This window comes from Idiotropiscis lumnitzeri, chromosome 7, assembly GCF_059441095.1.
Source record: "Idiotropiscis lumnitzeri isolate Australia: NSW breed Sydney's pygmy pipehorse chromosome 7, RoL_Ilum_1.0, whole genome shotgun sequence".
Classification (NCBI taxonomy): domain Eukaryota; kingdom Metazoa; phylum Chordata; class Actinopteri; order Syngnathiformes; family Syngnathidae; genus Idiotropiscis; species Idiotropiscis lumnitzeri.
The window spans coordinates 12,237,368-12,250,573 of record NC_142397.1 but is presented as its reverse complement, the minus strand read 5'-3'; the positions used below and the strand labels follow the sequence as shown (position 1 = coordinate 12,250,573).

General features: G+C 37.5%; 1 protein-coding gene across 2 annotated transcripts; it reads left to right on the top strand.

Annotated features, from left to right (window-relative positions):
* Positions 1–351: 351 nt before the first annotated feature.
* Positions 352–9,528, top strand: LOC148333587 (acetylcholinesterase-like). Of its 2 annotated transcripts, none has more exons than XM_088300726.1 (10): positions 352–474; positions 1,271–1,576; positions 3,182–3,407; positions 4,100–4,229; positions 4,341–4,492; positions 4,721–4,907; positions 5,689–5,999; positions 6,591–6,800; positions 7,189–7,346; positions 8,170–9,528. In XM_088300726.1, exons 2-10 carry the CDS (start codon positions 1,279–1,281, stop codon positions 8,265–8,267), a joined length of 1,770 nt encoding a protein of 589 aa, XP_088156852.1. In that variant the 5' UTR covers positions 352–474; positions 1,271–1,278; the 3' UTR covers positions 8,268–9,528. The 2 variants fall into 2 exon arrangements, with proteins under 2 accessions (XP_088156852.1, XP_088156853.1); XM_088300727.1 differs by having other exon boundaries at positions 425–474; positions 1,370–1,576.
* Positions 9,529–13,206: the final 3,678 nt, after the last annotated feature.

The following is a 13,206-nucleotide window of genomic DNA, read 5'->3' as shown; positions in this document are numbered from 1 at the left end:
TGGAACACAATCAAGGAAGACTCAATACAATAACAGTTGTAACAAATGCACATTTTTAACAAAAGACACTGTGCATTTTTTATCAACATTCTCAAAATATTAATGAAATAACCTGTATCGCCACCCGATTGGATTATATAATACAAGACGCATTTGAGGTAAAGATGAATAGTTTCTCTTCTAATTAAAAAGAGGCTTGTTTCAGTTTTTCAGGTGTGTCTTAGTTCTGCATAATAGGATAGGCCCAGGTAAAGGTAAAGATCGCCCCCCCCCCCAGTTTACAGGGTTCAACTGTAGTTACCTTGTAGTTCGACTTCGGATACAGTATAAGACTGCAGAGAAGCTACTGTATGACTCTGGGAGGGGAGAAATCCACAGACGCGGGACAGGGACACAGTGATTCCACGCCTTCCTCATGTCAAAACACAGCGTGTACTCATCCACTCCACGCAGAGTCAAACTGCGACTGACAAGGTAAGACGTCATAGCATAATTTCCATTTTGGTAGTTGATTAATTATCCCGGCGCTCAATTAATGCATTGCTGTTCGGCAGTTGCACGTTTTGCGTGCGTGGGCAATGTCCGCGAAATCGGCGAATAAATGGAATTATCAAACCGAGCTGCAAAGTGCAATGTTAGGCGCTTTCACGTTGCACGCACGCGCACACGACCGGAGGTTTTACTAGCGCGCTTGTTAGTGCGCTACTGCGTGTGTCCAACTAACACACTTTACAGCAGTTTAGTGCAAAGTTACCATAGGTTTTCTTTCATATTTGCCTTAATTCGTACTGCATATTAATTGTTTCTGCCACTTTTAGACAAGTTATTCACTTCAACATGTATTTTTTCCTCCAGAGGGTAAAATGGCTGTGCCATAAAAGGTGCCATGAATATTCCTGTGTGGAATCATACTGATAAGTTACATTTTGGTATTTAATTGTATTAACTGTCCTGACATTTTAGCTTTCAGATAACCAGTTAATGAAAAAACAATTACACCTTAGAATAAATTTGACTACAAACTAAAAAATATGTCCTGCCAAAACTGCACATTCTGAACAGGAATTAAACCAATCGTTGGTAGTTGACTTAGTCTGATGGAACTTCCACAGCCAATATCATGTTTAACATGTTTCAATTAAATTCTTTGATTGACACTTGCTGAACTGAAGGGACCATGTGGCATCATGTTTGACAGCAACTTTTTCAACTTATTATAGTGTGAATTCTAATATCGGACCTTATTTTTGTATTTTCTGTTTTTTGCCAGGATTTTCGATGGCGACAGTCTCAGCTCATAATCACTGTGTTCTTCTCGCCCTGCTTTCGCTCCTGTCTGTATCACTCACCACGCAAAATGACCTTATAGTCAATACGAGCAAAGGGAAAGTCAGAGGAAAACAGCTTTCCGTGCTCGGTGGTGATATCCGAGCCTTCCTTGGAATTCCATACGGAAAACCGCCCATTGGCAAACTGAGATTCAGAGCTCCAGAACCTGCAGAAAGATGGGAGGGGGTGTTAGATGCTACAAACTATGAGAATTCATGCTACCAGATTCCCGATACAGCCTACCCAGGTATGACACGTTTTACACACTAAAAGCCACAGCCTCTCACTTTTTCATATTTCATTTTTTTTTTTTATTCATTTATTTTTTGGGGTGGTCTGTGGCATTGTAGCAACACAGAAGACTGCAAAAGAACATTTGGCAAGGGTGTGTGTGGTGAATGGGAATTGCATCGTTTGGCACAAATTTGTTTCTTGGCTTCATATGATGCTGGCCTTTCGACAAATGCTATTTGTAAATATTCCAAAACATCATAATAGTCATTTTGAAGGAAGTCAAAAACAAGTCTACAAGCCCAACAAAGACATGAAAAAAATAAAATAAAATAAAAAAATAAATATATATATATATATATATATATATATATATATATAACGTGGGATGTGTGGTGTGGTGAAACGTGGTTGAGAATAAGAAGGGGAACCTTTACGTAGTGCAAGACTGGTCAAACAACACTATTTGACTTTGCCCTTTCCGGACCACCATTTGTCAGGAGATTGTCTGGCAATCAGCCCATGCGCCAACGCTGTTGTGAACCTAATGAGGAAAACACTATAAATGGATGGACTTTTGCGCTTAATTTTCGCTAAATCTGCATGATGGTCTTGGAGAAGCAAACTATATCTGGTTTGTGATCCTTTTGGAACTACTCTTACCCTCTTTATTCATATTATTTATATTTATAGTCTTCATTATGGGGGGCTATTAGAACATGTTTTCATAGATTATGTTTACATCCAATATACAATTTAAGGTCAAAATTCCAATTTCATAGTCATTCGGAATAACCCATTTACATGGCTTGAGCGGACAACCAGCACATTTAAATAACACGATTGAAACGGCAATGCACGAACAACATCATGACGCAATTAGACATCATCACTGGTTGTTCTTCCAAGTCCTTCCTCCTCTCGCCAAAACTGTGGTGTCATACTTAATCTGGCTCTTGCCATGTTTAGTTTCTCACGAAATGTGTATTTACGGTGGGTTACTCGCCAAACACCGCACATAAAAACATTTCCTCTACTACTAACAGTCCAAGATTCCTTGTGGTTGAGTGTCCTGTGCGATCGCGGTATTCTGATTTACATGTGCACAAATTTGGGTTCGAAAAAGAGTAACCCAAACATGATACTCTGAATTTTATCGCATTTACATGGCCTTTAAAAACCCGAATACTGGCAATATTCAGTTAAAGGGTCTTTTTTGCAAAATGCAAAATTAGTTTTTTATTTGTTTGCTTCTTCTCTTTTTATTTGTTTTGTGCTGTACATGTGTGATCCGACAAGCCAAATCTCCTACAGTAGATGGAATGAGCCAGGGTCACGGATACATGGCTATTTATAAACACAACCACCTGTCACGGATGGTTGTTTGGAAAGTAGATCGTGCTCGGCGTATGCATACTGCAAATGTCCCAAAAATTCTCCAAATATAGATTTGAAAACCAAATTAGATACTCTGTTGGCAGAACCTACGCATGCTAGCTTTTTATAATACATGCTCATGAAATGATGCTCTTGAACTTATGACTAACAGTGTTTGAGCCAGTCTCACTCTCACTTTTCATTTGATAGATCTGAGTTTTTTGTTTTTTTTGCATGTTTGCAGGTTTCAGGGGTGCAGAGATGTGGAACCCAAACACTAAATTAAGCGAGGACTGTCTATATCTAAATGTTTGGACTCCTTTTACCAAAGCTAGTCAGAGCCCACTGGCTCCTGTCCTTGTCTGGATATATGGTGGGGCGTTTATTTCAGGGACATCCTCTCTGGACATTTATGATGGCCGATACCTGAGTAAAGTGGAAGGTGTTGTTGTGGTATCAATGAATTACAGGTAAGGACTTAATGTGTAAACCGGATTATTTGATAATGATTTACTGAGGTCCCATTAATATTGTAATGATCGAATGTTCAAACTGTGGCCTAGTTGCAGCTGGTGGAGGATTAAATCCTTCTCCATGACTCATTCACAATTACCTGCGAGTTAATGATTATTAACTTGGGCAGTGACCAACATTAAAATAGCATAGCATCGTAGACATAAAAAGGGTTTTAAAAAAAATGTAAAAATAATAGATAATAATAGGTTTTATTCTTTAAAAAGTATTTGTAGTAGGAATGTCACGATCACGTGATTAGAAATTGGGAGAGGTTAAAAGATTTTCAGCTGATTGTTATGGGGGAAAAGATTGGGTTACTTATGTATTTTGTATTTTTTAGGGCTGCAAAGCAACAAACTAATCCATAGGTACACAGATATAGCTAAAAGGAAAATTAAGTGTGGTGGTGTTAGTTCAACACCAAAGAGTGTTAATTTGTAATGCAAATACAGTAATCTTTTGTCACTTTGCGCTTCACTTTTTTGTTGCTTTAGTATTTCGTGGAATTTTCCGAAATTTTGATATGAAAAAAGTGGTAGATTCAAATAAATAAATCATAAAAAATTTAAAGCAAAAAAAAAAACAAACATCCTGTGGTATCAACGGCGTTATACAAGCTTAAAGAAATTTGTATCGTGTATTTAAGACTTGGTGCGCTTGGGTTTTTGGCTTTGCCTGACAACAACATCCGAGGCAATGCAGGTCTCCTGGACCAGCGCCTAGCCCTCCAATGGGTTGCCAATAATATTGTCGCTTTTGGGGGTGATCCTTCACAGGTAAGAATTTTGATTAGTTTCTTCTTTGTTATGTTACAGTAATTCATTTGCAAAGTTGTCTTCGCTAAAGTAATACAAAGTGTTTCTTCTTGATTTGCTGTTCTGCACAAGGTCACCATCTTTGGGGAGAGTGCTGGGTCTGCATCTGTCGGTTTCCACGTCCTCTCCCCAGGTAGCCATGACCTTTTTCAAAGGGCTGTCATGCAGAGTGGTGCCCCGAATGCACCATGGGCCTCAGTCAGCAAGACTGTTGCCTATGAAAGGTACTGAAAAGATTTTCTTTGGTCAAACTCGTGTTTTTATTTTAAAGCTGTGAACCCACCATCGATTTGCAAATATACTGTTACAGATTTTAAATCTTGCTAATTTTTCAACAAAGATATCATGCCCCTAAATGCTACCTTATTTTTATAGGCCAGTATACAATTCTGAGTATTTTAAACCTGCTGTGTTAAAGGTTAAACAGCTACATTGTTGCTTTTTGCTTTCAGGTCGTTGACGCTGGCAACATTAATTGGCTGCCCCACGTCTTCTCCAGCGCAACTGGACAGTTGTTTACAAATGGCTGATCCTTTGTTGATAACCTCAAAGCAATTTGAGATTCCCACACCGCCTAGTATACTGTCCATTCCCTTCGCGCCAATTGTGGATGGATACTTCCTACCTGATGAACCTGAAGTAGGTTTGGGTCTATCATGTCATGTCCTCTGGGTATGCCACATTCACTCTGTCAAATTCATCAGTGGTCGATTTTAAGATCATATCCTGATTTGAGTTTATTGATGCTATCCGTTAATGAGTATAATATGAAAAAAAAATAATTGGAGAATTTATTTTCTGAAACTAGCGTACATGTTACGCTAGGGAAAAGAGATTTCATGCTTTAAAGTTGTTGGCGCTACTGAAACACTCATTAATGAACAATAGTCATATGAAGAAGAATTAATTTCTGCATAAATGATCTGGAGAAAACAGACAAACCACAAACAACTACTTTTGCTTTTCATCTGTAAACCGCACTCAGGATTTATCTTTAAAGTTACCAGTTGGAATTTGAGGGACTTAAGAATGTCATGTTGACACCTGACTTATTAAACATGATGTAAACATGGTACCACTTCCACTCAAACAAAACAAGACCCAGCCTAAAAATGAACCCTGACTTGTTAAAGAAGTTCTGTCCCGATCCACATTCAATTGTTGACAGTGGGATGAGATGCTTTCTGGAAGTAACGAAAAAGAATAGAAAAGTATTGTTCTGTCCATCCATGAGTCTGTTTTTAAGAAGAATAATTTGTGTTAGCCATGCAACATGGCTTCATGCAAATATCTGATAAACAGTTTGAATGGCTAATTATGGTCATGTGATCACACAAGCGCTGCAGTCAAACTTACTGACTACATACAAAAAAAAGAAAATAGAAGTCAAATTAAAACATATATTTATTTTTCTCTACAGGTGTTGCTGCAAAGTAATAGACTTCCAAAGAAAGAAGTGTTATTTGGATTGAACAAAAATGAAGGGACCTACTTTTTAGTTTATGGGATGCCAGGATTTAACATCACTGGTGAGAGTCTTATCACCAGGATGGAGTTCATGGAAGGATTGCGGCTGGCTATGGCAGGCTTTGACACTGTTGCAGAAGAAGGAGTGATTTTCCACTACACCGATTGGACGGACGAACATAACAGGATGAAAAACCGTGACTCCCTGGGGGATGTGGTTGGAGACCGATATTTTGTTTGTCCTCTGTTAGAGTTTGCTCACAGGTAATTTGGAGCAATACGATGGTGGCCAGCATGCCTGTCTCACGAGCAGAGAATCTGGTTTTGCATATATATATATATATATATATATATATATATATATATATATATATATATATATATATATATATATATTAGTGGTTTCAAGTGTTAACTCTGGAGAGTAATCTAAAAAAATTAACAGTTAAATATTTTAACTCAGAATTATTTACTTCGACGATAATTTGCATACTTTGTAAAGCCAAATTCAAATCCTGAACCATATTAGGTGTAGATTTTTAGCTCATCATCTCCGAGGGCCTTGCAAACCAACACTGCTGGAGTGTGGCGCTTATGGGCAGAACTAATTGTTCTGTATAAGTTTTGACAATTGTTTCTCAGAAAAATTGCCTGTAAAGATGTCTCACTTAGATTGTATTCAAACTATTAGAACAGTCTTTGAATTATAATATGGGTGAGCCTGAACAGGATAAACAGTAAAGAAGATTTGTTAAAATAAAGCTCATATGGTAAAGGTTTGAATAAAATGGCTGTTTAGAGTGTGTGTTTTTTAAAACCTATATTGCAACTTCATTTCTTGTTTGTTCCCCCCAGGTACTCACAACAGGGCGGAAAATCATACCTATATTTATTTGACCACCAGTCTTCCATAAATCCTTGGCCAGCATGGATGGGTGTTTTACATGGGTACGAGATAGAGTTTGTGTTCGGAATGCCGCTGAATGTAAAATGGGGATACACAAAGACTGAAGTCAACACGACCAAGAATTTTCTGAAACACTGGGCCAACTTTGCAAGGAGAGGGTATGTATAATCGGATTCGTAGAGGATTGTGGGCAAAATGACTCCTTAATCATAGACTTAGTGTCATCCCGTTGCCGCACATGCATTTAATCAATCACCTAAGCATGCATTCTGCTTCATTCAAACATTTGTGGCTAGTTCTAAAATCAACACCAAAGTTCTGGAATACCAGCAACGCAACAGGTGAATTTGAAAAATGTGTTATTGCCTAATCAATTGGAGTTGGGACAGCAGCAATTCAGACCACATAAAGTTATACTGCAGCAAGGGGGATGAACTTCAAATTTCTTCATGAATCTTTTACTGGGCATTGATAATTAGAATGAGGCGTGCCTGAAGCGTGTAAGTTTATTTTGTCTCAAATCTTTTTTTTTCGTTTTCTATTCAGAAATCCAGGAATTGATGGGGCTGCATGGCCCTTGTTCACCCCTGAAGGCAAAGAGTATGTCATGCTGAACTCTAAACTTCCTGAAAAACGAAGTATGATGAGAGCTAAAGAGTGTCACTTGTGGACTAAAGTGATGCCAAGGATACAGAAGGTTTCAGGTAGGTCATTTTTCACCATTTATTAGTGCACATGCTTTTGAAGAACATAACGGAAGGAGTTTTAGCAAAAACACACTTTCCGAAGAGAAAATACTTAAAGTATCTCTCCGAGCAAGCGGGGGCATTTTTCACTAAAAAGTTCAAATTCTATATTTTTTAATCAGGAACCTGAAATGAATTATCATTTTTTTAGGAAATAAGTGACGACTTGGAAAATGACTACTTTTAATGAGGAATATGGCCACGCCCCCCTCCTCTCTCCCTATGGGACTGCAGAGTCAGTAAAGGGACAGATTACAAACTCTCTGTTGGAAATCATTGTACTTTCATTGATCATAACGCCCAAAAACAGTGATCAATGGCTGATTTTTATGAGAATGAAGAACTGTGTAAGTGAGCAGAGGTACATAGATTATGCTGAGAGGACGCGGCACACTGCTTTTTTACTGATCAGGGTGAGGACGCACGGCATACAAGCACCAGTCGGGATATTTAACAGAGACCGAAGGGGGAATGAGTAGACATAGACATTTATTATTAATTTATTTATTTTGTGATGAGATCAAAAAATATATAAACTGAGCTTGTGAGTGAAAAACGAGCCATCTTGACTAGGCCCATACTTTAAACATTTAGTCATGTGCCAAATTTTGTCCAAAAGACATTTCAAAAGTCCACCGCAGACAATTTAACAATCAGACCTCACATGTTGTATACTGAATTGTCAGTGTTTGCAAAACAGGTTACTGTTTTACATTATAATTGATCACATATATTGTTTTAATCCTACATAAATATTCTATGTGACTGTGTTTTTCCACAGATGATCTACAGGCTTGTAGGACGGCAAATGGAATAATGCTCCACTACAATTGCACTTTCCTTATAATTTCATTGTTTATCATGTTATTCTGTTTGTAAAGAGTGCAGGAGGTAAATATGTCTTCCATATTGCTTGACTGTCAGACGTGAGCCCACCCCCTCACAAATGATAACTGTACCTTGACTGCATGCCCACATAATCTATTTGTGCACGTGTGTGGACTGTGTTTATGAGATATGCTTGCAACAAGAATTTCCTGCAGCATTAATAGAATTTTGCATTATGGGATATACCATATGGCCTTCTCCAACCAGTCTTTTTCTCTTTTACCTCCATGGCTGGTGCAATATAATATAGCATATGATCTGGCAACCAGTCCAGGGTGTACTCCACCTACTACCGGCAGACGGCTGGGTTAGGTTCCAGCACGCTCATAACCCTTGTGAGGAGAAGCGGAACAGATAATGGATGGATAATATAATATAATATAATATAATATAATATAATATAATATAATATAATATAATATAATATAATATAATATAATATAATATAATATAATATAATATAATATAATATAATATAATATAATATAATATAATATAATATAATATAATATAATATAATATAATATAATATAATATAATATAATGAGTTGAGTGCAGTATTGAAAGTTATTTTCGTCTTTGCCAAGTAAAGGAGCTGCACTGAATTTTTGTCTGCCGCACTGTAACTCTGGAATTTTTTTTTCATTTTTGGCTTGATTTTATATAATCATATTCAAACTGTCAGTTGTGTTTTTTTTTGGTTTGTTTTTTTTCATAAGTCCAAGCCTAATTTTGAATATTTATTTATCTCAATTAATATCTGAATTAAGATTTTTGAGGCAGCTGGGGTCAAAAAGGTAAGGAAACATTATTTATCAGAGTAACTGTCAAGTGATCATCAAACAAGTATAATAAATTTTGCTGTGTGCAAGTACATCATCTATATACAGGTACATTCTCAAAAGACTATACGTATACCAAAAACCAGTCTCGCCCTCTCTTGAGCAGACATAGATCTCACCTCATGCTAGACCTGCACTGGAAATGATGATAGAACCGTGTTCAATAAACCAAAACTTGTTTTCATTTACTTTTCAAGGAATCGATATTTTTACTAATGCATTTGTCTCTATGTTGGGTTAAAATGTATTGGCAAGAATTGCAGTTACAAGAAGAAGAGGAAGAACTTATCCATATTAGTTAAGAGTAAATTTTACATTTTCTCCAAGACTTAAGTGTAGCTTAATAATAGAGGGTTTTGCTTTGATCTTGTACCAAATTAATGGTAAAATAAATTATTTTTGAAAATTTATGTTCATTTGTTTTTGTTTGTGTGAAATTATAAATCAGCATAAATAAACACTCACCTGTTAACATTGAATTTTCCAACATTTTAATCCGCAATGAACGCTTAATTTTTGCATTGTTTCTACCATGTCACAGACTGATTAGGATAAGAAGGAATGGACATGCAAAAAAAAACCTCTCGGCATGACAACTGAATAAAAACATGAAAATGGGCACTGCGCACAGCACTAATGATCAGCTAAATGTGTCAAAAAAAGAACAGGAATCGAGCAAAACCTGTTCAATCATAACAATCATAGAAAGCAACGACTTTGTCACTTTCAAATTTAATGTGTAAATTTGCAAGATTTTTAGTCAGATTTTTTTTCTGTGAATTTTAGTAATGTGTGTCCAACTTCCTCTTTCTATCGACTGCCTTAGTTCTTAAAAATTCTAAAGAGCACATTAGTCGCTGTTTTTTCATGTTGGTGAATAACGTTAACACTGACAGTGCAAGTAAAATTAATGTACGTTTTGGCTTCTATACACGTCAGTGGCAGTGAATGACTTAAAAAAATTAAGAGTTTTCTGCATATGTATCCTGCCAAAGTTGTTGGCGTGCCTCATCTAATTTTATTCAAATTAAATTGCCACTCTTTTTTTTTTTTTAAATGACAAAAATAAGAGACAATGATTTCTATGCTGTGGGACAGATGTCAAGGTTGAGTGGTGAACAACATTTCTGACAGTGACACATTCATTAATTAAAGACTCCGCCACACATACAACAATGAGGCATAGTTAAGGCGGAACATGTTGTAATAAAGACTTGGCAGTGGACATTAAAAGTGATTACCAAGCCCATTTTTCTATTCAAGTAGACAAATGGAATATTGAAGAAAAGCGAGTGTCACTTAATTTCATATTTATTATCTCAGGTTTAAAAGCCTGCAATAACCTAAATTACATAATTGACTTGACTGATAAACATAGGCGTGTCTCGGTTTTTTTTTGAGGGTCCTGATGGACTGCGAAAGAAAATGATAGCAGCCCCAATATTTTAGGTCTTTATTTTTTGCTGCATGTACTTTTTAACTAGCTAAAACAGCATAAAAACATGATTGAAAATTAATAGTTGAACAACTAAAATACAGTACACGTCCTTTTGCTTGACACTGATTTAAACCACCTCGCCCTCTTCCACCTGTGTTGATGAGCGACGAGACGAATTGATCAGTGCACTGTGCGCAAACCTCCCAGTACCCTCCTTGAGTGAATTTGAAAGTGTACCTTGCCCTAACCAATGTGGCAAAAAAAAGTTTATACTCCATCACTCAGTTTGCTGAAGTATTTTTCAAGCTTGGAAACATTAGAGGTGGTCAAACCGGTAATGCCTTTCGATACACAGCTCCCCTTCTCATGAGACTTACAACCACCAAGAGCGCGCCTAAATCGCTAATCCTAGAATTGCTGATAACTACCAATTTACTGTGTCGGCTCTATATGTGAGACTGTTGAACACAGTGCAGCATTAATTTGCAAATCACTAGTACCATTTGATGCTCATACGGTAATAATCGCAGGTAAATCTGCAGTACCACCGAATCGATACATTCCGTTGTCTTCCATTTTACAAAAAAACAAATGTCTTATAATAAAGAGGAACATATTTTGATGGACCAGGTCAGGCACATATCTCAGGTTGTGCTAGTTGTTGGCATCAGTCCAAAAACAGAAAGAGAGAAAAAAAACACTGATGGTACGTTCTGGAATCGTACTTCAATTAGACCGTTTGTCAAGCCCTTTCATATTTGTTTTAGCAATTAAAAAATATGTATGTGTCTTCACTCTTCTTCAATTACATTTGGCTCCTTGGGAAATGCCTGACTAGGAAAATACTATTATACAGCCTCATTTCCATTGAAATTGGAACCTCGTGTAAAACATTGTGTAAGAAAAAACCTAAACGAAATACAATCATTTGACAATCCTGTTCAACCTCTTTTAATTGAATACACTACAAAGCCAAATTATTTCATATTCAAATTGATCAACTGAATTGTTTTTGACAAATATTCATTTAACTTTGAATTTCATGGCTGCAACATGTTCCAAAGAAGATGGGACAGGTGTCAGAAAAGACAAAAGAGAAAGTTGAGGAATGCTCATCAAACAGGTGATTGGAACATCCAACAGGTGAACAGGCTAATTGGGAACTTGTGGGTGCCATGATTGGGGAGAAAAGGAAGCAAAGCTGGGGCGAGGTTCACCTCTCTGTGAACAACTGCGTGGAGGGATTTCATCATCTACAGTCCATGATATCATCAAAAGTTTCAAAGAATCTGGAGAAATCACTGCATGTAAGCGGCAAGGCCGAAATCCAACAGTGAATGCGGCAATGCATCGTAAACCGACATCAATGTGTAAAGAATTTAAGCACTTGAGCTCAGGAATGTTTCAGAAATCTAATGTCAGTAAATACAGAATGCTGTTGCAACTTCAAACTTTATTATGCAATGCAAAAGCCATTTATCCCAGAAACGCCACCGGATTCTCTGCGCCCGAGCTCATCTCAAATGGACTGATACAAAGTCGAAAAGTCTTCTGTGGTCTGACGAGCCCACATTTGAAATTGTTTTTGAAAATTGAGGACGTTATGTCCTCCGGGTCAAAGAGGAAAAATACCTTTAGGACTCTTATGGGAGCAAAGTTCAAAGGTCAGCGTCTGTGGTGGGTTAGGGCTGTCTTCGTGCTAATAGCAAGGGTAAGTAACACACCTGTCAAGGCACCATTAATGCTGAAAGGTACAAACCGGTATTATTCGGCAATGTGTGTGGTGGAGGGAATGGGTGGGGTTAGATGTTTGTCTTCACTGATCGACTGATAATAAATCTTGAAGAATGTTGCCTGCATCCTTCAAGTACAGATATCATGGAAGAGGAATTTGAGATGATTACAATGACGAGCTGCGTCCGCAATAGTTATTTATGGGGAAAAAAAAGGTCTAATGGTCAGCTAACAACTGAAGGATGGACCTATAAAGCAGACGAAAATAGAGACATAAATACTCTGAGTGTCCCATAGGAGGGTTGAATGCCAAGTCGCGTCAACACCCTTTTTAATTCTTACCAAGTGGTATGTGTTGGGCAAGTAGAGTTTGTTAAAAATAGGAGATGAACATAATGGAACAAATGCCAAGGCCATGATGAGAAAACTTCTTGTTTTTTAGTGGTTACAAGATAACTTCAAAATCATGCAGACTCTGTCATATGTGTAAATTTAGCCAGCAATCTGCGATCAAGGCCCTGCACTTCCATAGGCCCATCAAGCACAATAAGTAGACAACTGAGGGACAAATGGAAAAATCCATAAAATAGTCAACAGCACTCAAATTTATCATGGCTGTTATTTCAATACTCACACAATTGCCAAAAATATCCCCCGGCATTTTACCCGATGGATGATCACCACTACAGAGTACTTCCAGGAACTTGCTGACCTTCCAGACAAAATACTCCGGACAGGCAAAGATGGGGTAATCTCACGCTGTTGTTGGCAGTGGGCACCCTGGTCCGAGATACATATGATGATCTTCCCCAACTGTTGGGGACCTGGTGTCCTTGGTAATCAGCAGTAGAGATGGAATTGTGACTTTATTCGTTTCGTGCTTTTTACCGGCTTTCCTCTGCTCTCACTGACTGCT

Excerpts from the sequence above, each read along its gene's own strand:
- LOC148333587 (XM_088300726.1), top strand. The coding sequence starts at position 1,279 with ATGGCGACAGTCTCAGCTCATAATCACTGTGTTCTTCTCGCCCTGCTT. Across the intron at positions 4,908-5,688 it reads TCCTACCTGATGAACCTGAA|GTGTTGCTGCAAAGTAATAG; the intron begins GTAGGTTTGGGT and ends TTTTCTCTACAG. Across the intron at positions 6,801-7,188 it reads GCCAACTTTGCAAGGAGAGG|AAATCCAGGAATTGATGGGG; the intron begins GTATGTATAATC and ends TTTTCTATTCAG.